The sequence below is a fragment of the Pyrus communis genome, chromosome 7, assembly GCF_963583255.1.
Source record: "Pyrus communis chromosome 7, drPyrComm1.1, whole genome shotgun sequence".
NCBI classification, from domain to species: domain Eukaryota; kingdom Viridiplantae; phylum Streptophyta; class Magnoliopsida; order Rosales; family Rosaceae; genus Pyrus; species Pyrus communis.
In genome coordinates this window covers 22,611,163-22,636,280 of record NC_084809.1, presented here as the reverse complement: position 1 = coordinate 22,636,280, position 25,118 = coordinate 22,611,163, and the positions used below count along the sequence as shown (strand labels likewise).

The 25,118-nt window shown below is 35.4% G+C and overlaps 2 protein-coding genes across 2 annotated transcripts; one reads left to right on the top strand and one right to left on the bottom strand.

The window, feature by feature from the left end:
* Positions 1–9,281: 9,281 nt before the first annotated feature.
* On the bottom strand, positions 9,282–12,962 carry LOC137740985 (AP2-like ethylene-responsive transcription factor At1g16060). The gene is made up of 8 exons (XM_068480794.1): positions 12,533–12,962; positions 12,289–12,371; positions 12,124–12,132; positions 11,899–11,987; positions 11,671–11,744; positions 11,538–11,588; positions 11,059–11,135; positions 9,282–10,013 (listed from the first exon to the last, which is right to left on the bottom strand). The coding sequence occupies exons 1-8, from the start codon at positions 12,712–12,714 to the stop codon at positions 9,460–9,462; spliced, it is 1,119 nt and encodes a 372-aa protein (XP_068336895.1). The 5' UTR covers positions 12,715–12,962; the 3' UTR covers positions 9,282–9,459.
* A 6,824-nt stretch (positions 12,963–19,786) lies between these two features.
* On the top strand, positions 19,787–24,639 carry LOC137739966 (probable folate-biopterin transporter 3). Its single transcript, XM_068479723.1, has 5 exons — positions 19,787–20,300; positions 22,305–22,564; positions 23,039–23,134; positions 23,207–23,377; positions 23,481–24,639. The coding sequence occupies exons 1-5, from the start codon at positions 19,919–19,921 to the stop codon at positions 24,069–24,071; spliced, it is 1,500 nt and encodes a 499-aa protein (XP_068335824.1). The 5' UTR covers positions 19,787–19,918; the 3' UTR covers positions 24,072–24,639.
* The last annotated feature ends 479 nt before the right edge of the window (positions 24,640–25,118 follow it).

The window sequence follows — 25,118 nt, the reverse complement described above, 5'->3', positions numbered from 1 at the left end:
TCCCGCCCTAAAACGCCCATTCTCCTAGAGTTCCGAAGTGATCCTCATTCTCACCGCAGCCTTCTTAAGCCGAAAGAAAGCCAGGCAAGAATCTCATTTTTTGGTAGTACGAAGGGGGAGCAGAATGGGTCATTGTTTACCGCCACGTCGAGACTATCTTTCGAAAGTGAGATCACCACCGGCTTGTTGAAGAGGGAAAGATCACTCCTAAATGCAGCCGTGATCTTATATACGATACCATCAGACGCGCCCCTTGCAGTCAAAACTCTCCTCTCCAGTGGGACCAGCCGGGCCGGAAGCCTCGTTTCCTTCAACTAAAAAAAGTGATTCGGTCATTAGGAAAGTCATCTCACTGAACATTGGATTATATACAAAACCTCGTGAAAAAAACAACGCAAAATCGAAAGTCCAATATAGATATACAATGCCCCTTACGAACAAGAAAATCAAGTGCCCTTTGTTGAAGGCTTCTAGAGTGAGGAAAGGTTATTAGCCACCGGTGACCGACTTTCAAAAGAGCGCCTTTGGGCGACAGCATTTTTGGTGTCCAGACCAGTAGCAGCAACATCGTCGGTTAAGGCTCGTTCAGAAAGAGATATATGTGGAGCGGTTCCGGTCCCTCTTTGGAGGGACTTACGCCAACTTCGGTTAGCAGAGTTGCCCTCCACTCAGCCATGTAAAACACGGTTTCGTATACCCCTAATTCTGAAATTTTTGTGACTTTTTGGGGCTCCTCGTGGAAAGCTTTGCGGTTAATAATAAGTAATCCAATCTTCCTCACGCTCTTTAGTAGTTTACTTGCTTACTCGACGAAAAGGAGAGGAGTATACATCGAAAGCCCTGAAAGAAGGAATGGGCGCAGACCTGATGTGTCACTGTTGTCTTATGGATAACTTAATGAATTTGAGATGTGCATTACACCCTTTAGGGTAATTGAGTGCATGGTTCGGGTCATTATTCCATTTATGGAGGTAGGTGAGTGTATAACAAGGAATCTCTAACCTTCACAATGCAAGGAGAATGCTCTTTCGGGATGATTTAGAATTCTCTGGCCAGAGCATATAATTGAACAAACTAATGAAATGTCATTTAGGCAAAGTGAATTGAAATTGCTTATTCAAATGACTAAGGGCACTGCAATTAGAGAGGAATTGTGTTGCATTGTAATTGTAACGGAATAAGTTATCCTCTATATTTTCTATATTGACTTTGGTGTAGTGTTCGAAAAATTAGCCTAGGCAGTGAAGGCCTACCGCGATTTAAGGCAAATAGTTTTGAAAAATTAGTCTGGAGCTAAGCGGTCCTAGGTGGCACCTTGGTGGGCTAGGTGGTCCTAGGTGGCGGGCTAGATGGCACCTAGGCGGTTTGGTTTTTTTTATTTTTATATATTATTAATTGTGTGCCTTTTTCTTTTTTAGTTTCATGGTGGTATAGTCATGGAAATGGTGTACCTAATTTGCAAATGATGGACTGACTACAAGTTCATCCAATTGTAAATGAATTGGAGTACTTTTGAGGGGATACATACAAAGAAAATAAATAAACTAGATACAATAAGGTTAAATAATTTAGTCTATGTCCAATCCAATGCAAAGATCATGAATAAGAAAAATTTAGTCTATCATCCAAGAATACTCCTCATTATTATTATATGCTTTCTATTTTTTAAATATTGAACTTGTTGAATTGATGTACTTTGTGTATTCTTCTACTTCTATTTTTGTATTTTATCATTGTTTTATTGTCCATACAAGAAATTTTATTTTTAAGTGTGAATAGACACTTATTTACAAGATATACAATAAATTTACATAAATCTGCCTAGGTGCCTAGGTGCTAGGCCCTTGCTCGCTGCCCAACTAGAGCTTAGCATTTTTTAGAACCTTGCTTGGATGTTATGACATGGAATATGATCATCTTTGGATCCTCTTTGTGGGCATCCAGAGGACCAATTAATCGTGTCCGTTCATTATATATCGTGCAATTAGAAATCATTTTGAATTTTGAATTTAAAATTGAATATAAATAGTACTTAATGAAAACTGATCATACGATGTACGATGAACGGATACAATTGATTGATCCCCGGATCCAGACAAAGAGGATCTGAAGAGGATCCTTGTCCTTATGACATGTGGCTAGGCATCACTTATAGTTGGTGAGGTCCTCATCTCACTACCTCGTCAATTAGAATCTAAAAGATCACACACCCAACTCTAGAATCAAGGATTATAAGGTTATACAACGATGGAATAATTAATGTGATTAATAGGGTTGGAAAATATTGATATAAACTGACATACCAATTGAACCGTACTGGTTGGTTCATATTGGTATGATAAATTTTGGCATAATTTCATAATCAGTTGGCATTATACCGAACTAACTATTAATGGTATGGCTTTGGTATTGACTTTTGTCTACTAGAGGTATGCCGTACCAACCAATATATATATATATATATATATATATATATAGGGATATGACCAAGGGACAAATTTTTTTACCCTTCTTTTGAGCCTTTAGATTAAAGCTATTTTAATGGTTAAGATTGTATTGGTTAATTTACTAATTCAATTTTTAATATGAAAGGAAATTAAATTCATTAATTGTGAAAAATTATTATTGGTGTTTCTCTCTCCTCTATATATCTTAAAAAATTTAACGTCATTAAATCTTACACATTCAGCATCAAAGTATATAGAATTTACTTTGACCTACTAGTTTGCAAGCGGCGGCTTCCTTCGAGAAAAACAAAGAGCATTGTTGATCTAAATGTAGGTGGAGGTCATTAGTTTGATTTGGAACGTTCTGGTGTTGTTCGGGTTCAGGGTGATGGTACCTGTAATTTCTCCATTTCACCTCGATTCTGAAACGTGTTCTAAAATAAAAAATTGTTTGTGGTGTCCAAAATTTGATCTTTTATTTATCCTCAAACGTCTAAAGATTATAAAAGAAAATAGGATACGTGACTACAAGAACTCCATGAATCATACAAGTTCAATCCCATGTCATTTGGACTCTCTTCCTATTTCTTCCTTCTTCTCCACATCAGAAGGACTAGGTAGGACTAAACCGTTTTTATTTTCGAATTTGAAGAGATGAGAAGAGAGAGAAATCAAAATATTATCATAATAATTTTCATTATTGTAGAGGTATATTTGTATAGTTTCCCTTCTTATTTCAAAATAGTTAATAGACCAATGCAATTCTAACCGATAAAATGGGTTTGATCTAAGGGTTTAAATGGAGTGTAAAAGTATTTGTCAACATCTTTGTCCCTTGATCCTATCCCATATATAAACCCTTTGATCAAACCCATTTTAACAGTTAGAATTGCATTGGTCTATATATGTAGGAAATCTTTCAGGGAAGGGATCTCTATTTTTTATTTTTTTTTATAAAAATGAGGATTAGTTGTGGGGTCCATACTACATCAAACTTTAATGATTCAAACCATCTATTTTTCAAGTTACACCTCATAGATCATCATTGCAAAATATTAGCCAAATAAAAAATGTTTAAGACATCTAATTGGGTTCAAGAAATTAACGAATACTTTGTTATATAAAAAACAATGAAATTTTATCTTGATAATTAAATAGGCAAATGGTTTCACATTGAATTGAATTTTTGTAAGGATGATCTATGAATCGAGACTTACAAAATAGACTATTTGGATCGTTGAAGTTTGATGTAAAGTGAGCCTTATACTTAATCCTTATTTTTTGAAAAAAATAAGAATCCCTTTGCATAAAAAGGCCTATATATTAGTTATTTTTTACATGCACAACCCCTAAATTTTATGGATTTGGATCCTCTCTTAAGTTAATGGAGAGGATCCTTCTGACCAATCATCGTGGACCGTAGGATTTTTATCCAACGGCTACAATCATTATAACTTTAAAAAGGACCCCCTGTTTATAGCCGTTGGATAAAAATCCAACGGTCCACGATGATTGATCAGGAGGATCCTCTCCATTAGTTCAGGAGAGGATCCAAATCCAAGTTTTATGGCTTAGAAAATAAAAACCCACTCATGACTTCTCACTTCATTTTTTTCTACTCTTGTACGACTTCTCGCACCCCTGCTCTCACGGTTTTCATCTTCTATTCAATGAGCCAACACCTCCCTTGCCACCACGCCAGATGCTGGCCCTACCATGCAGATTGCAATCAGGGGATCCTATAATTAGAACCATACTTTTGACTTTTGAGTTTTCTGTTTTTGCTTGCATTGGTTGTTGCATACTATTAACCATTTGGATTATGTTTGCTAATATTGCTGTTGGCTTATTAAGTTATGATTTGATTTCTATTCTACTTAGTTTTTGTTCCTTCTATTTTTTGGTTTGTTCTTCTTAACGGTCTGTCTGCTGTCTTGGGTTGATATTTTTGTAGCTTAATTTTTACGGTAATAATATTGCAAAACCACTGTTTATGTCATTTACCAACCGAACTAGCGAATAATTTTGGCTGAACCGATTTTGGTAACCTCAAGGAGGTGGTTGACAAGTAATAACTGATTTTTGTTAATTATGTATTTGTGGATGGCTTGTGGCACCCTATTGGTTAATTATGGGGGGATTGGAAATAATTAATTTTGGTGCTTTAACATATTAAATGGGCCTTAAAAAGGTTTTAGGTTCAAGTGGGCCCATTAGGCCTACACCCATTTAGAAGACGTAAGTTAAAGATGGCTTAAAGATCAGATAGGCCCAATTAAGGGCATAAAGGCCTTATGGCCACCCATAGGAGATACATGAATTAGGGTTGTTTTTTAGAAACCACATATGGTTTTGATTCCGTAAGAAAGAAAAGAAAATGGAACCCGAAAAAACGGCTCTAGAGTTTCTAGGGTTTCAGAGAGCAGTGCTCTCGCGCCGCTGAGATGGCTTCTGTTCTACGGCTAATTTTTGGGTGTCTGTTGGGTTTCTCTTTAGCGATAATTGTGGTAGTTGATTTAGGGTTGGGAAATGAGTTATTGTTGATAATTAGCAGTGATTTGCATAACTTTGTCTTTTGGTTGTAAAACTCAGGCTGAGAGTATTTCATCTTGAGCCGGAATCGTTCGAGTTAGAAATTAGCAGCGCATTTCATCACATCACCACATTCAAGTTATTCTCCTGGTCGAACTTGGTGATGAATTGGCACACCCGCATTAGCATTCAAGCCATCGAAAATAGTAATCAGCTCTTAGTCACTCGGTCTATGCTCCATGTAAACTTTGTAATTTTTAAGAAGCAACACAAGTACAACTCGTACATATGACATAAAATTCGACAATTTAGTATCATTTATTCTCTACTTCGATCGGTGCATTCATCAAGTCAAAATTAAGGTACTAAAAGTCTAAAAGATAGGGGTGGTGGAGATGATCCATCATCCATGGCTAGCTTTCGTCTACTCCACTCGCATATGTATAGAATTTCACCCCCGTCTACACACTACACACAACCATCGCACCCGCCGACTTGAGATGGTATAATACATATACACCCTCTTGGAGGCAATTTGCTTTACCAACCAACCTAATAAGTTTTATTTCAAATCTCCTTACAAAAATGGAGATTGATGCTGCTACACTAACTAGTCTTCACATGGTTAAATACTACTACTTTTTCTGGGTTACAATGATGTATATATGTAATTGTAATATTATATATAAAGTGAGGATCATTGTGAAACATTCAAAATACCATAAATTGCTCTTTAAAAATTTCAAAAATTACAATTGAACCAAAAGAAGCTAAAGTAATTAACCACATTTTAATTTCGAATGAATTTAAAATTTAAAATTATAGAAATAAAAAAAACTCCAACGTTAGTGGGTTGGTTTCTTGCCTTTACTTCCTTTCTTCTTTTAACTTTAATAATTTTTTTTTAAAAAAAATATAAATTAATTTTTTACATAACAACAATATAAAAACTCAATTGTCGTACGTATATGCATTTGTAAACTAAAACTTAATCAACGGTGAACCGAATGCTAAGACAACAAAAGAACAGGATCCTTGTACTTGGACTTTGAGATCACTTATCAACCATATACATCCAACTACAAATTAAATTATAAATTGGGTCAATTTTGAATCTGCTCAACTATATATCCGACTATAAACCGACTCGCATTAATCTAGTTATTCAGCTCAACCATACACCCAGCTGTAAACTGACTACAACTAATCTTGCTAGTTAATCTGAATTATCTGCATGCGCAAGAAAACATGAATTCAGGGTGCCTGCCAACAAAACATGAATTCAGGGCGCCCACCAACACCTAAACTTCTACATTATTTAAATTAACCATACAAATTGTGAGGACTGACTCCCGTCCATGTGTTCACTTAATACATTCATCATTTAAATCAGATACTATTAGATTTGATGTTCTCTCGTTCTGATACCATTAGATGTTAAATGAATAAGTCAATGCATTTACTATAGCCAAGTCATATAATTAAATAAATACACACACACACACACACACACACACACACACACACACACACACACATATATGTGTGTGTGTGTGTGTGTGTGTTAGGATCTGGGAACACAAGCTTTTGACACTTATTTTGTAGGGCTCACTTCGTAATGTATTTCAACGAACCGAACTATCTATATTTTAATACATTACTTATAGATAATACTTGCAAAAAATTAGACAAATACAATATCATTAAGGCATTCATTTATAATGAAGAAAATGGACGAATACCGTTCTATAAAGAAACATCAAATTTAATCCAATGGTAATATCGTTTTGTATTTGAGTGATTTTTGGTAGACATGACTATTGGGGTAAGATATAAAAGATAAACATTAATGAGTGAACCCTACAAAAATGCGTTTCAAAATGTATCAAAACGTGTATCCCGAGTCCTAACTATATATATATGCCCTTTATGCAAAAAGATCCCCATTTTTTGAAAAAAATGGGGATTAGGTGTGGGGCTCACTCTATATCGAACTTCAATGATCCGAACTGTCTATTTTGTAAGTCTCGATTCATAGATCATCCTTACAAAAATTCAATTCAATCCGAAACCATTTGCCTATTTAATTTTCAAGATAAAATTTCATTGTTTCTTATATAATAAAGTATTCGTTAATTTCTTTGAACCCAATTAGATGTCTTAAACATTTCCAATTTGGCTAATATTTTGTAAGGATAATCTATGAGGTGTAACTTGGAAAATAAACCGTTCGGATCGTTAAAATTCGATGTAATGTGAAGCCCACAACTAAGAAATCTATTCCCTTAAGGGGGCGTTTGTTTGCCCTCACTAAGTTGGACTGGACTGGACTGGACTAGCTATTAGTCCAATACTGTGTTTGTTCCATGCTGGGACTAACATTAATGCGACTAAAGGGGACTAGCATGGACAAAACCCTTCACTAAGAGGTCTTAGCGAGACCCTCCAATAACCATGGGACTAGCTAAGACTATCCTCTCTTTCTCATCCTCGTCATGCTCAACGACCACTCTCGGCAGACTCCTCGTCATCTCTGGTCACCTAGATCAATTATTAACTTTCCGACTCTCTTTCAGATCCATTTCACAACCAACTTTCATACAAAATATACCAAATTGAAGCTGGAAGATTACGAATTTACCTGAATCGAGGCCAAAATGTGGTCGAATGTGGCTAGAAAATGGCCTGGAAGTCTCAGCCTGTTTGGGCTTCTTCAAATCCATGACAGATTCGAGCATTCAAAGCTAAGATCTCGATCCAGGGATGGTGATGATTTTTTTGGCGATGCTAACTTCATCCAATTTAACGAGGAAATGGTAGGAAAAAATGAAGAAAAAGATAAGATCATAATAAAATATTAATAATTTATATATTAAATAATATAATATTATAATTTGTTGTTATCCAGCTTCTTAGTCCAATACTGCACCAAACGCTTCACTAAGTTAGTCCAGTTTAGTCTAGTCTAAGCCAGTCCAGCTTAGTCCTTGAAGCTAATCCAGTCCGAGATAGTCCGGCGCAACAAACGCCCCCTAAAGATTTCCTCTCTCTCTCTCTCTCTCTACACACATGTGACAAACCTCCCACCCAGTTAGTCATATGTGTTCGCCATCAAACTTTTTTGTGTCAAGGGTTTACCATCAACTCATTAAGAAAAAAATTTATTGGCAGCTGCCAACTACTAACGACCTGAAATAAGGAAAGGGATCCTCTCCGGCTCCCTTCCTTCTAATCCACCAAGTTTGGAAATTCAGATAATTGAAATTTGATCCAACAACTACAAATAGGGGCCCACTTTAAAAGTTATAATAACTTTAGCAGTTGTATTAAATTTCAATGGTCTGGATCTCCGAAATTGGTGGATTAGAAAGGGATCTGGAGAGGATCCCTTTCCCTGAAATACCCCCCATGTTACTATTCGGCCGCACATTGGGCCCTATTGAGGGACAATAAGATCACACAGAGAAGTGAGTTTTTCTCATAGACACACGGATATTAATGACATAAACTGTTAATTATTAGAAGAAGGAGGATCAGTGAGATCGAATTCACACCAAAATGTATACAAAAATGTTTTGTAGTAAAACATTTGAATCGGTTATCCAGTGCATGTCGAACAAGAAACATAGTAGTTTCAAAGAATGAATGTTTTGTTCATTAATGTAGGTGCACCCATTATACATATGAAAGATACGTGTGGAGCAAAATATAATTTCAAAAATTCTGAAGACGACACTTGAATCTTTTCCCACGTGTAGTCCAACATCCCTATAGGCTAGAGCAGCTCACTACGAAATCATCAAGCTCCCTACTCATGGCAAGGAGGAAAGTCAAGGCACTAAAGATAGGATTAATTACCAAATCCACCTTTAAGATTCTCCTAATCGAAGATCAACTTAAACATGCAAAAATTCCAATCATATCCAATCAAGGAAATTTCCAAGATAATCCCAATATATTATTTAACAATTAATATCTTTGAGATTATTCTTTTCACATCCATCCTACGGATGACTCATCTTAGTCAATCGAATGTAGCCACGTGTATCCCTATCGTTGGCCACCTCCTTATAAATACCTCATCTCCACCAACTTTTAGTAAGTTTTTGCTACGCACATAAGCCGTAATCTCTTTGACCATCAAAGGTGTTATTTGTTGATTGTTGTGTAAGTTTTCGTCTGAAAATGGCTAAAACTTCTACCACAACATGCAGGTATAATATAGAATAGAAATGAATTAAATAGCCCTTAAATGCCAACTTTTGAACTTATCTTATTAGGAAAATATGTGGTAAATGAATTTCTACTCCCATCTACATGAAAATCAACCAATAAACAACAACAATTAGCAAACTTTCAAAGTTACCGTCTTCTTCTGTGTCAGTGAACACGATGTCCCTCCATATTCACAGGAACATCCAAATAAAACTCATCTCATTCTATAATAGTATACGTCTTCCACTTTCTTTGCGGATCATCTTCATACATCGAGTTCACAGTGAAAAACAGGTGAAGTAAACGATCGTAAGTCACCAAAAATAATGTCGTCTACTTCCGCAAAGCTGTTCAAGCCTTGGCAATCAAAATACGTTTGAATGTCATCAGGAAAAATGCGTCTACGTATTTCCGGCTCTGAACGAGTTGGAGAGCATTCAGTAACAGAGGATCTCTCTAGCATTTCTTTAAACTTAGGAGATTGTAGCAAGAGCCCTGGTGCGGATGACGCCGATGAACCATTTTCTGACCGTGGCAAAACTACGGCTGACTGACTAGCGCTACTCGAACTCATGTGGTCAGGCATGATCTCCAGTTCTGGTTTACAGTCAGGGTTGTGCATTTGATTGAGGACACCATTAGGGTTTTGCATTTGATGGAGGTCACCGTTAGGGTTTTGTTGAGCGTCGTTAGGCCCGTTTGTATTATCTGGGCACAGAGACTTGATGTAACGGCTAAGATCAAAGTTTGTAACGGCATTAAGTCCACGGTATTCTATTGCTGCCATGTCATATGCTATGGCTGCTTCTTCTTGTGTAGCTGCCAAAATATAGAGATTAAACAATAAAATTCAAAGGTTGTACATACATAAGAAAGGGTGTGCTATCTACACGTACATTTATTTTTACTTCTCATACATCTTTATAATGGTGTGAGATACAAACAAAGCAATAATAAAAACAAAGCTATAATAAATAGAAAAATTTAATTTGCTAGCAAATTTTGGTGGAAAGATCTGGAAATTATTTTCGAAAAAATATGAATAAAAATCTTGAATAGGTGCATGGGCAGTTCAGGTTAGGTGATCTACGTACCAACTAAATGGTTTTGATTGCGTAATTTTCATTGTTTTCTTTATCCTATTATCTTGGATCACCTGTGTTGTTTTTTTATTAGGAATTCATGAGGAAAAGATTTTTCAATTACATAACTCTACTTCTTTGGTGTTAGTAGTTGGAAGTACACCAATGACGTGTGAGGAGTCGCATCTTTCCACGTGGCATTTTAAACTTGTAACCAGATTTAGGTTGAAAGAGGGTCGTTTCCGGATTCATTTTATGGGAGTTCTAAGCATTTCTATATCTTAGCCGGTCATTGTATATTTTGCGACTAGTTTTCATCGGTATTATCTGTGTTTAATTTTAAATAAAAAAAGTCAAATGATTTTTGACAATACGATACACAATGAACGGTTAAGATGATAGAATTCTTAGGATTCTCATAATTTGGATCCGGATGGGATCCAAATCCAATTAGGTTAACCCACAAGTTAAAGAAAAAGATTCTTTGTTAAGTTATTTTGGCAAACCAAAGATCTTGCTTTCTTGGCTTTTTTTATTAACAAATATTCTATATATTTCTAATTGACATTTGAAAAAAAATAATAACATATTTATCGCTGAAGACTTGAATTCAAAACTGTAAAGCAGTGGTGTATTGCCCTAAACGGATATAACGTTCCTCTTCAAATCACTGTATTCAAATTTTACTCTTTTTTTTTTTTTTTTTTTTTTTAGTTTAATATAATTTTTAATGATAATATCACTTGTAGTAAAAACATTAAATGGTAAAAAGTGGGAATTACCGTAGGTTCCAAGGTAAAGGTATTTGTTTCCATATACTCTGCCAATTCGAGCTTCCCATCTTCCATTTTGATGGTGTCTGCAAAAATGAATTACATCAAAGAAATTAAAAACCAAATATATCTCTACGAAGTATAAAGTCAGTTGTACAATATCTCCCTACATGCGTATAGATTGTGACGGCCACATGTCAACTTTTTGGTAACTTTGAATTATATGCATATAGATTGTGTCATTGTGACAGCCACATCTCAACTTTTTATGAAATGTATAGACTTGCATTTAATTATTTTAGTATCATTTCGTTAAAGCAATAATCGTGGAATTAAAATATATAAATTTAATCAAGTTAGTTAAAATAAGGTGTTCTACTATATGCATCTAAGTTTGAATCACACGTCTCAATAGTTAAGATGAATTTAATAAAATTATCTTATCGCTTGTAAAAAAAAACTAATGAAAATTAACTAAATATAAGCACCTTGCCACGCCTCTATACTTTGAAACCCCGCGAGAAAATCCACTACTTTTCCTGTTAATTAATAAAAATTTAAAAGCTCTATTATATATATTTATCAAAGTAGATACGAGATACAAGTTTAATTAATTATCACCTTCGCAATGATCCAATGTATTCTTCTTTCGACTGGCTCTCCATTTCTATGATCTCTTCTTGATAAGTGGATACCTACAACAATTAATCAAAGATGTAGAATTAAGGTGGATACATACCATTTCATATATATGTTAATGACATCACAAATTAATTAAAAAATTATTTTTGATCCAAGTCCAGAGATGGATCGATCCACCATCCAGTTTTAGTAAGGTAAAAAATATACTGGGAAATTGAGGACTGTATCTCGTCCCCAGTACTTTAATGCTGCCAAGTCATAAGCACGTCCAGCAGCTTCTTCGTCATCATATGCCCCTAAGAAAAATGAAATATCCCACGTATAATTAAATTGATCCATTTCTTGCCCAACCAATAAATCAAATTATGAATTAAAATGACGCAGTAATAAAAAAAAATATGAAAATTAACTTGTTTTCAAAAGGGGACAGACCTAGATAGACTGCATTTGAGTTGGGATTAATTCCATCAATATCATCATCGCCACCAAGAAACCAAAAACACAAGAAAAGGAAAATTGTTAACCCCAAAACAAAAAAAGAATTAAGGAGAAAAGAATTAAAAACCAAATCAAGGAAAGAAGAGATTAATGAAGAACCTTGTCTTCCTTTCTTGTTCTGCGACTCATTCCAGCAATTCTTGTCCCACAAATGAGCTTCGAATCGACCCGTCCATCGATGCCTAAATTCAAAAACATCAACACTGATCAGTGATATATTACCCTAAGTTAAAAACAGAAATGAAACAAGAGCTGGCGGCTAACTCCAAACAAGAAAAGGCAAGAAAATGGTAGAGACTATACAATTAATTTAACTAACATGTATCCATGAATATGATATAACCTCGTGACACCACGGTAGACGGAGCTCCGCTGGGGCGGAGAGTCATGGCCAACGCTTTTTCGTGTCCGCTTGCCTTTTGTTGTTGTTGTTGTAGCAGTACTGCTAGTGGTGGTTGTGGTGGTGGTGCTGTTGTTAGTGCTTCCAGCAGTACTGTTCTTCGTTTTCTGTGAGGTTTTCGCCATTAAACTCGTGCTCTCTCTCGCTTTCTCTTACCCAAAGAGAGCAAAGAGAGAAAAATAGACAGAGAAGGAGAGAAGAGAGGGAGGGAGATGAGGGACGTGACTAGGTCATCTAATATAATGAGAAGGAAGGAAGGGATGATATACTAGTGCTAATATATATTGGAGGATGAGAGCACAAAATTAATTAAATGGTATGATTTTCTTGGCACGAAAATTTATAAATGAAATGAAAAATAAATAGCAATTATGGATTTGCTGTTTGTATTGAAAATTGGATTGGAACTTGGAACAGGGGGGGTGGGGTGGGGGGTGTTGGGGGGTTGGGGCGGGTTTTACAATTTACGGGGATGGGAGAATAGAAGGTGTTGAGCCGGCTGGATCACAGGTATTTTTGTGACCGTCTCCAAGCGCTTATAGTCTCCTACCTGTTGTCCTCACTTACTCTATTTTGGGGCTATTTGTCAAAACTGAAAATTGATAAGAACTTTTTCTTCATTTTGTCCTATATAATATATACACTATGCTATTTATATTTATATGTCATGCAAATGTGTGTATGTGTGTGTGTGTGTGTAATTAGGCCTCAAGTCATGAGCTTATTCACCCTTAATTAACTTATAAACTGACTCCCTTTTTGGCCTCTCTTCTTGTTTGTGTGATTATCTTGTTTTTTCCTCCATCTTCGATTATCCTCATCAATTCTTTTTTTTATTTTCACTATCATCCATTATACTGATAATTATCACTATTGTGTAATTACTCTATCCTAAAATGGATTCTCTGTGCCAGAGTTTTCTTCTATTTTTTTTTTAAAAGGGGACCAGCTGATGGTTTCGTCACTGCAGTCCACATTTTTGGGAGACACGAAGACTCACAAAGACCTTTTAGTCTCCACCATTGTGTGATCTACCAACGTCAGGAATTGAACCCAAGACGCACCATGTGGAATATACAGGCCTGAAATTCATCCCTAACCACTGAGCAACCTCGTGGTGGTTTATGCTAGAGTTTTCTTCAAATGCCAATACAAATTGGTCGGCACTAATCATCTATAAGGTTAGGCACTAATCATCTATAACGTTATCTCCAATACACCATGAAATTTAGAGTTAAAAGTTGAGTTTAACTTTAATCTTAGACACTTAATCTCTCTAATAGAGAAAAACAATACTTGACTCTAAATTTGACACAATCCTCCTATATGCGCTAAATTTAAAAGTTCAAATTTGAATTTGACTCTGTATGCATATGACATGGAATAAATTATACTGCCATATTTAGAGTCAAATATAACTTAAAACTTTGAATATTTACATTGAAGATAGCCTAACATAACCATTTTCATTTTTTTTTTTAAATCTTCATAATAATTTAGGCTCTTCTAACTTTGTTGATTGTTTGCACTACCACATTTTAGGCCGAGTACGAATTCATAACTTTTAGATTTTAGTTTTGAGATTGGAGATAGCCTTATACACTAACTACAATTGACTACTTGATTTTGTCTATAAATAAGTTAACAACAACCTAAGATTGCGACCACAAAGCAAGGGCGCCTAATTATATAGCTCCGCACTTGTAGGTGGCTGATGTCTATGTAAAAAAAATCAATTAAGAGTTTAGGGAACTCAATTTTTGACAAATGGTCAAACTCCTCCTCTATGGATCGTCGCACTAACTTACGGGTAGACTGGATCGACGGTCCACATTTTGGTCCTACCATTCTGTGCATCTGCATGTTCATCAATTAATATATATGCAACACAGATTAAAAAGCTTTTAATTGGTGCAAACTTCTTGGTGTGTGATGCTTCACTTTGCGGTTTTGTTTTCCCATCAGGTGTAATTGCGCTAAATGAACTCATCATGGTTAACCACCAAAAATCTATCTCTTCAAGAAATCAGCAAAATTGTTTGAAACATGGTTGTGCTAAAAGAAAATAGAGGCTGTAATCCCGCCATTGCAAATTAACCAAGCACAATCTGTTCTTATACTTGAGTTACTACAAGTTAAGATATTAGGTAGCATTGTCGGATCGAGAAACCGCCTCGGGACCAACGTGCAAAAGTTTCATACAGTTTTGTTGACAAAAAATCATTTGGACATTAAAACGACTGTATTATTATTCATGGTCGGATTTAGAAATTGAAAATTAAAATGGTGGAATCAAATACTCAATTTAAAATGAGTAATCGGAATTCCATACTTGATCTCATAGATATATATAGATTTTTGCGGAAAGCTTAGGGGGTCGAACAAGGTGTATGTAATCTAATCACTATAAGACAACACTTGTCCATGTTTTGTAGAATGGATTCTTGAATCCCATTGAATCTAAGGTACAATATTTGGTTTACGGTGGGATGCCTTGTATCTGACATGTCTCTTGGATGGAGTAAGAGTAACGTGAAACTTAGAAATTATAAGCGTAATATCTTCTGCTTTATATGATTATCAATTAAATAAAAAGTTATTTTATGTAGAAACTCTTACATCATGAAATACAATGAACACACGAGAGTTTCTTTAACGTGGTCAAAGGCACACATGATGGAGAAAATCCACGAACACATTGCCAGAATATAATCAGGGACTATATACAAGACTCGTATAAGACAATTTACAAACTCAAAGTTCACCTTGTCCTGTAGTTTTCGTACTTGCTTTTCTTTGTCTCCTCTTGAAAGGAAATGTGAATGATCATAGCTAGAAAAAAGTGTTTCACTTGGATTTCTCTTCTAACGTAGCATGCAAGATCCTTGCCTTAAACTTTTTCTTCGCACAAAACTATGGTTGGCAAAGATAGTAAACCTGTTGGAAAACCACCAGTATATATTGGATGCGAGAAACAAAATCAACAGCCTACAATTATGTAAATTGATTTTATGCTTTAACCCTAAAATAAGTTGATGATATCATAAATGGATTTTATTTGACCACACTCTACTAATATATTTTCCTAAAATGATGCACGTTTACCATAAGTGATCCACGAAATCATATTGTCTTCGATTTTCCTTGACGTACAAGTTTTCATATCACGAACCTAGGCACTAAAATTTAGCACTAGTCTATTACAGACACATGCATTACCTTGTCTAGGAAATTAACCAATCACAAAAGCTTGCTCTTTCAACCTCACCTTTGGCATTTCCTAGACAAAACCCCAATAACAATTAAAATGACTCCTAAACCTATCCATCATAGATCATGAATTGAAACCCGCACACAAAAAATCCAAAATACCAGTGAAGTATAAAATGAGATTTGAATAACAATAACCAAAGTGAGATCAATCAAACTAACAATGATTAAAACCATGTTGCAATCCTACAAATTAAATTATACTCACTTTCAAAGTAACAACTCCTCTTAACCATATCAAACACTTACTTCCCCCCTTTTTGTTAGAAAATCTAAACACAAAAAATATGCTTTCTTCCCCTTTTTGTCAAGGAAATCCAAAAATATAAAACAATAAATGAAAAGTAGTAACAAAACACAAAGTTAAAATATAATAACAAGAAGAGCATCACCAAGTGGTGTTGATTTCAACAACAATAACACAAGCTGCATCGTTCTTACAATGAAAATAAAGAGCACTTAATTTGCAAAAACACAAAGTCAAACTCCAACAAACAAATAATCATGTGATATAGGCAACATGACTTCACCATCTAGCAATTTTATGCCAAATTAAGTAAATGAAAATGTAAACAAGCAAAACATGATATGCAATGGAGTCCCATCCCATAGCCATAATATGCGAACATTCAAGAGAGAAAGTGAATAAGCATCGCATGTGTTTAGCAAATTACTTTTTGATTTTCCTTGAAAGTTCATGTGTGTAATAACCATCTCAAGTAATTCTAAGCTCCTTTAAATCATCATATGCAACAAGTAAGCTTCTCACATGATGTACACCCATGCACACATAAATTTTTGAGTTATACTAGTGTTTCATTTAAGTGATCTCATAGAACATGCCGACATATGCTTGCTTGACTACCTAACCCATTATCAATATCAAGCAACTTCTTCAATCAAAAGGTCTATAATTAGGGTTGCAATGGGGCTAAGATGAAGGTGAAAGAAACAAGGGGTAAAGATAACACAAAGATTCAGTGATTCAGTAGTCCATATAATTAAGTAGAAGTATTTGGCAACGTATTAAGAACACAAATCTCTCAAACAAGGATCAAAATTATTTTGTTGGACCCAATCTAAGAAAAAAGCTGTCTCTAAAATCACACAAACATTTTCCCACATTTGAACTTTTTGTGCACTCCCCTTCTTCTTCTTTTTCTTTTGTCCTTTATTTTTTTTTTTAAATAACCCCAAGCATAAATCTTGCAACATAAAACTAATTTAAAGAAAACATACTCTACCAATTTTAAAGAATAGAGCAGGATGAGTGTTTAAGGTTTGGGGTTAAAAATGACATGTATAGTTACAAGAATAAAGAGCTAATGAGGCTCAAAGGGGTTGCTAGGGAATATTATATTAGGACATTGGAAAATATGGTAATGGTGGTATGTCCTAGATGCTTTTGTCATCCTCAAGATATCAAATGAATCAATATCTGTTCGAGAGGTTTAAAGCAAGTTCTAGAGGTACAAGTAAATATGAGATCATACACACACAAAAAAATGTGATTGATTTATTTATAATGGTTTAATCGGCTCAAAACATCACAAGGATTTTATAAAATCGCTAGATTCACATATGAATTTTAATTTTTTTTTTAGTACATCGATATTTTTACACTAAGGGGAGGGGGAGTTCGGCAAAGCCACACAATGAGTAGTCTAATTTGGTATTGAATTCGCCATCCACGAGATTCGAACCTAAGACCTCTCACTTTCAAGTGAAGAGGGATACCACTAGACCATAGTACTGAGTGATCATATGAATTTTTAAATCATGCTTTAAATTTACATCTAAATGGCGTGCAGTTGTTTTTCATGATAATCAAACATATTCAATGCTAACATAAAAGGAAACTCATTCAATAAAATCAAGAACAGCCAACATACTTGAGTCTGGGATTGAAACCAATAAGCAGTGTAACCGTTGCAAGAAACAAACTAAAATTCGCACTATCCTAATCGACATGAACATGCAGATGAGATGCATGTTTGACATAAATTTACAAAATGATTTAGTCAATGCAACACACACCAATTAATTTTCTAAAATTTTCGAATCGAACATTGAATATTGTCCAAAGGTTTTGAAAATTTATTCGCCAAATGTTTCTGAATAGGTACACCTTCAAGAGCAATAATATGATTTTCATTAGAATCATGCAATGAAATTGAAGATCTAGCTAGCATGCAAACAAAAATAAAAAAAAAAGATTCTCCTTTTTCCTCCAAATCAATATATCATTTTGGGCATAGAAGAAGCAGAGACAACAGTAAATTTATACAATCTTCAAGAGTCAAAAGAAAAGGTCCTTAGGTTAACCAACTCAACCTGAGCAACAACAGCAACAACTTCGTCTTCATCACATCGGACTCACTATCACTCGAAATGACTTTCATTGCAGTTTTAACTTTTTTTTTTTTTTTTTTTTTTTTTTTTTTTTTTTTTTTGCTTCTTGGCAGTGTTCGCACACTTATGTGCACAATGACCATAACCCTGACACTCATGACATTATCTCCTAGTTAAAATTTTATCTTGTAAGTGAATTCTTTAGACCTGAATTTTTAGATCATGAACTACCTTTTTTATAATGACTTTTTAAACTTTGACTTTTTCAGAAAATTTTGAAATTTTTAGTGAGAAGAGCCAAGCTCTTCATCACCAGCACCACTACCCCCTTCATGTTCCTGAACTGCTTTAAAGGCAACACTTATGATTTTTTTGACTGGAGGACGTTTCAATTCCTAAGCTTTTAAAGACCCAAGTAACTCTTTATGTTTATAGGTGTTTAAGTTCCCATGCCCTTCAATTGTGGTCACTTTTGTGTCAAACCTAGTAGCCAAAGACCTAAGGATTTTCTTGACAACAATATTCTTAGAAATGGTTTCACCTATATTGTGCCAAGTGTTAACCATAAAACTGAGTCTAGCATAATAGTCAGAAAGTAATTCATAAAATCATAAAAACTTGCACCTTCAGGGTGGGAAGTGGGATTGCAATTTGGGTTTAAAAAACAGGGTGCAGGACCCTTTAGTTAATTTAAATCGATAATGACCCTTAGCAAAACTAAAACTATTGGTATTTTGCTATTCGGTAATATCCATACTGGCACTTTTGGTTCCACAATTTACGGTAACTTTGGTTTATAAAAAATTTTGGTTATCGATTACTTTAGTTTTGATTTGTCTAAAGTTTAGTAACTATTAAGTCAAGACACTAAATGAACACATTCTTTATGCTACACTAAGTGTAGGAAGAAGAGCTTGAATCGAAGATGCAGTGGCTACTTGCTGAATGAGAAGACGTGTAAAACAAAAGGATGAAAATTCAACTTAGTTGACGAATTTAACTAGGATAAGTTAAATATTAGAGTGTGCGACGAACGAGATTACAAAATAATAAGAATATTATTAAACAAACGAGAATGCTGAAACACTACAAAATCTCAAGAGACCACATCGTGACTAACTTATTCTCAAACTCAATTACAAGCTATTTTTATAGAGAACTAAACCTAAGAAATCCTAACTCGGATGAGCTAGGCCAATTCCTAAACTTACAAAACCCAAATACTACAATAAACATAAATACTAATATCTTTCAACACGATAATGCTATTCATACTCATTTTTACTTCTTACACATCCTTGTTAATGTTTGGCTATTGATTTTATTTAATTCATTTGATCTGACGACAAAAAATTGAAATGAGTGTGTTAGTAGTAAAAAATAAGTGTGTGAATAACACTACCTTTTAACTAAAGTGAAAACAAAAGGAAACTACAAACGAATGTCCATTTCCCATTGGGCTTGGATCAAAGCTAATGAGCCTTTAACCAAAAAAGAGAAAAAGACAAAGAGCCCAGCAATATGGTTTCTCCCCTCCCCCTCCCCCTTCCCCCACCCTGACGGAGTACGACTGTGGAGTTAAGTCAAAGTCAAGCAGACGAAGCTTCTGAGAACCAAATCAACAAACCCACCTCAGCAAACCAAGATATATCAACTGGGTGCGTTTTATTGTTCCCAAATTTTGAAGGAAAATCAAAATTATCAGCCATGGAAATGGAAGCAGAAGAACATGAAAAAGAAAGTCTTCACCCTGAGTCAGAGAACCAAAAGCAGAAAACTCCAGTAAAGGGTGTCCGAGATTTGCTATGGACACCCATAAATTGGTTCAGAATGCTGAGCAGCGAGTTGCAGTGGAGCTTTGTGGTGGGTGTGGTGATTGTGTACGGCATCAGTCAGGGTCTAAGCATGGGACTGAGTAGAATTAGCATACAGTATTACTTGAAAGATGATCAGAAAGTTCAGCCTTCTGAGGCACAAGTCTACTTTGGGATCATCCAAATTCCTTGGATTGTGAAGCCTTTCTGGGGCCTTCTCACTGACACTCTTCCTGTTCTTGGCTACCGCCGAAAACCATACTTTGTTTTTGCTGGTAAATTATGATACAACTCATTTTTCTACATAAATGTATGTTTTTGAGTTTATATATTTCAGATGCTGCTTTTAGTTTTTGATTGAATTAAAGGGCATATTGTTATGTTATTTAAAGATCAATATATGTTGTTGCTTATTTGATACGTAATGGCTACTGATTCTTGTCAATTTTTTTAGTTTTAAGATCAATATATGTTGTAAATTACTTGATACGTAAACAACCAATCTTTGCACCTGTAAGTGTGCACGGTGTACAGATGGTAATCTTTTGTGCTGCAGTTAAGTAAGACCTCTACCTCATACCTTCGACCTCCATACAAAGGGAATCGAGATTTGAAACTCCTTGTCTGTTCGAATGAAAAAATCCAATCTTATGCCTTCAGTCGTAGGCTCCATTAGTTTTCTCTTTAAGTGACTCCCATTCTAATAACTGGTTTGATTTTCAAACAAATGGTCATTTCCTTGTGCAGACGTACGATCAGTAGGCAGGCATGCAGGTTTAAACAGAAACTATGTATGTATGTATGCATGCATGTATGTATAGTACTATGAATCTGGTACCTACTTACTTAGTTTCAGCATGTGCCATTTGTTTAACCTTAAATATAAAATTCAAAGTTCAACTTGTACATGAAGGATGTTTTACAAAGTTGGACTTTAAATTTTAATCATCAACATATGCATTCATAGATGAGTTGACATTCCACTGTTAATGGTTGTCTGTCCTCATACCGAAATGCTGAATTTAACAGAAACTGGTAAAATGATCATTTTCTTCCTCTCTGAAAGTAAATTATTAGTTACTTTGAAAAATCTCACTGCAAGGAGATAATATTTTATTGTATACAGAACTCCAGGTGGGATGTTCATTTCAAAATCAAGATAGATGTATATCGCATAACATGTTTAACGGTTAAAGCTTAAGTTTGTGTTACTTAAGTGTGATTACCGTGATAGCATGTTTTATGGAATTATACCGTTGATTTACTTGATTTCGACTCTCATACTCTAGTTTTTTAAAATATTGGCATGATAATTTGGCCTTGCATAGTCTGGATTGGCATCATATTCAAATTTATTTCGGGATAATTTGAGCAATTTAATAAGGACGTTCTGTTATATGTTGTCACAGATCATTTTCTTTTTCAGCTACATCATCTGAGTTTTGAAAGAGACCAAAAAAAAAAGCCTGTATCTGGAGACTGGATCCCTTTTTAAGTGCTGTGGATAGTCCAAAACTGAAAATTATCTCTAGAAGGTTTTATATAGAATATCTGCTAGACCTTAGGGAATGCTTTCAGGACTGGTGTTTTGTTTCCCCCTCGAAACTTCTCTTACTTACATTAAAAATATGAGTTTCAGTAGGAGGATTCTTAGATATCCCTTATCTACCTTGAAAATGCTTTCGTCACAGCAATTAAGTTAAGCAGATTCCAAACTGTTTCTTGTGATACCTAGAAGCTGCAGTGACTGGCTCTCCTTAGTCCACATTGCACTACCTTATTTTCTTTTCATGTGATAACTTTAGCATCTGTAGAGTGTGCACAAAAGGACATGCCAACAAAGTTGAAGACATGCCATGACTTGTAGAAGGGAAAGTAGTCCACAGTTTGACACAGGAGAAGAGGACGTGGAACCGAAACATATATTTATTTGTTCCACATACATACATACATGAATTGACCATTCTACATCAATTTTCGTAAAATTGAGAAACTGCTGGTTTGTACAATCCAACGATCGTAATCTCTGGCTGAGTTTTAAAATCTCATGAACTGTGACAGTCATGACTTCCATTTTGTATATGTATTTGTAATCTGATGCTGCATTAGTTTGTCTGCAAGAGTCACCTTGAAACTTGGCTGTTGTTTTTCTATTTTAATCTGTATAAGATGAAATTTACTATATATCATTTAGTAGTATGACCTGATTATAAACTAGAAAATACTCCTTTACCTGAATGCTGTTCCCTTATTTTTCCTGTCTCTGTTGGTCTTTCCAGGTTTACTTGGGGTGATCTCCATGCTTGTGTTATCACTAGACAAGAATTTAAATCTGACAATGTCCTTGCTGGCTCTGATGGCGGGGAGTGCTGGAGTTGCAATTGCCGATGTAACAATTGATGCCTGTGTTACACAGAACAGTATACGACATCCATCCCTTGCCGGTGACATGCAGAGCTTGTGTGGACTGAGCTCTTCGGTCGGGGCACTGGTGGGTTTTTCACTTAGTGGGTTTCTTGTTCACCTTGTGGGCCCTAAGGTATGCTTTCGCTTATAGTTGCAACATAAAAACATCTGGCATTGTCAATCTTTTCGTATATTTTTATTTTTGGGCATGTGTAGGCATACCTTTCCAATTTTTACTATAGTAGGCTTGCCGAGGATTTTGAATTTACCAACATTCAAATGATATAATTCTCATCTGGTCAACTATCAATGGATGAGTTTCAGTGGTCATATGGTTGAAAAACTCTAATTCATTCATGTAGATTTTCATTTATGAACTTCGTTTCATATGAAAAGATTCATATTATACTGTTAGATTAGACAGAACATTGATTTGAAATTGAATTTTGCAACCTGTCGATTGAACCATGTCGATTTGAAATTGAATTTTGCAACCTGTCGTCTGATTTGAAAAGATTCATGTTGGTATAATTTCCTTATCCACTTAGATAATTTATCAGCTGAAATTGCTTTTCTGAATGGTGGAAGTTTGGCACTTCTATGACAGGGTGTGTTTGGGTTGCTCAGTATCCCTCCGGGGCTTGTCATTTTGGTTGGGATAATGCATCGAGAATCTCGTGCGCGCAACTTTGCTTATAAACAGGTGAGATTACTTTTTTATTTGTGCATTTTAGTTCCTGCTTTCTCTGATGCTCGTGCCAATATCTTAATTTAGGTCAGTGTAAAGTTACTGGATGCTGGCAAGGTTATGTGGACAACATTAAAATGCGGTAGTGTATGGAGGCCTTGCTTATACATGTACTTGTCACTTGCTCTGGCCTTGAATGTTCGTGAAGGAATGTTTTATTGGTACACTGATGCAAAGGGGGGTCCGTCTTTCTCCAAGGTAACCGGAACTGCTTCTATAATTCCAGTGCATTTCTTGTGGCCGGAAATTGTTTGGTCTGATGCGCCTAAATCCAAACTCATTATTTATGTGCTTCTTACAGGAGGTTGTTGGATCCATATTCTCTATTGGTGCTGTTGGTTCCCTTTTTGGGGTCCTTCTCTACCAGAATTTTTTAAAAAGTTACCCTTTCAGGGATGTTCTGTTCTGGACTCAGTTGCTCTATGGTGCTTCAGGAATGCTAGACTTGGTATTGGTGTTGCGCATAAACTTGAAATTTGGTTTGCCAGATTATCTTTTTGTTGTCATTGACGAAGGCGTTTCTGTGTTGATTGGGCGTTTGAAGTGGATGCCTCTTCTTGTACTTAGTTCCAAACTCTGCCCTGCAGGTATAGAAGGTACTTTCTTTGCTTTACTGATGTCCATTGATCATGTAGGGATGCTGTCATCTACTTGGGCTGGAGGCCTCTTACTCCACATCTTGAATATTACGCGGACACAGTTCGAAAATCTTTGGATGGCCATTTTGATCCGGAGTTTGTTGAGAATTGTTCCAATTGCGCTACTATTCTTAATACCTAGAAGCGATCCCAACTTAACTATTCTTCCATCTGAGATGTTGAGGACCAAAAAGGCTAACGATGTACATGAGTATGAGACTCTTGAAATGTCCTCCCTTGTCAATGGCACTTGATCAACCAGGGATCTGTTAACTGCAGTGTCAAGGAAGAATGGCTGTTGGGAGATACTGGAGAAACAGTTTTTCAAAATGTCGCAACCACATCCCTGAGAGAAGGCATTTTTGCACGTTATCTAATTAGCATAAAAAAGAACTTGGACTCACATACAACCACCCTTTTCCGCGACAGGTCTTAGTACTGTTAGAATTATGCTTTAAAGCCACACTCATTTGACGTAATAGTTTTCGGAATACTTATTATGTACTCTTATCCAGTTTAAAAGAAGAATAATGTTTGTTGTTAATCACTACTTAACGTATTATGTGTTTAATCAATAATAGAATTCAAAGAACGTAATCAACTTAAGTGACAAGTGATATAAGTATGTTAGATCAATGAGATCTTTCTCTTATGTTCATTCTCAAAATGGTTCTAGCTATAGGATTGATAATTGGGCATTAACAATCTGCTAAGGCTAACATGTGTAGTGTCACTCAATTGGGAGTATAACTTGTCTCAAGTCATTAGTGTTAGAACCTAAGACAAACACATAGGTGCTCAAAAGGTTGTTGAGTACACTGATCAACGATCAACGATCAACAAAGAGTTCTAACATACATTTCTTGTAAGAAATCATAAGCTGCATCTGTTCTAAAAATCTCCGCCTAGCGCCGTCTAGGCCTTTCCTAGGCGCTAGGCAGCTGGTCACCATCCCGATTAATGTCTAGGCGTTTGAAAATTAAGAAGGGACGTCTAAACCTATTGAGGCACCCACCTAGACCGCCTAGACACCTACCTAGATTGCAACTTACTTAAACAGAAAATAGATAACTTTCATTTTGAATTTTTTTTCTTCAATAAATTGTAATAGACTGGTTGAATACTTAAATGAACACGCATTATAGGCTTGTTCCCCATATTTTCATTATGTTCCAATACTTCATAATATTTGTGTCGTTCTATTTTGTAGTTTATGGTGAAATTATATATATATATATATATATATATATATATATATATAAAGTATAAACAGACACTTATTTATATGAAATATAATAGAT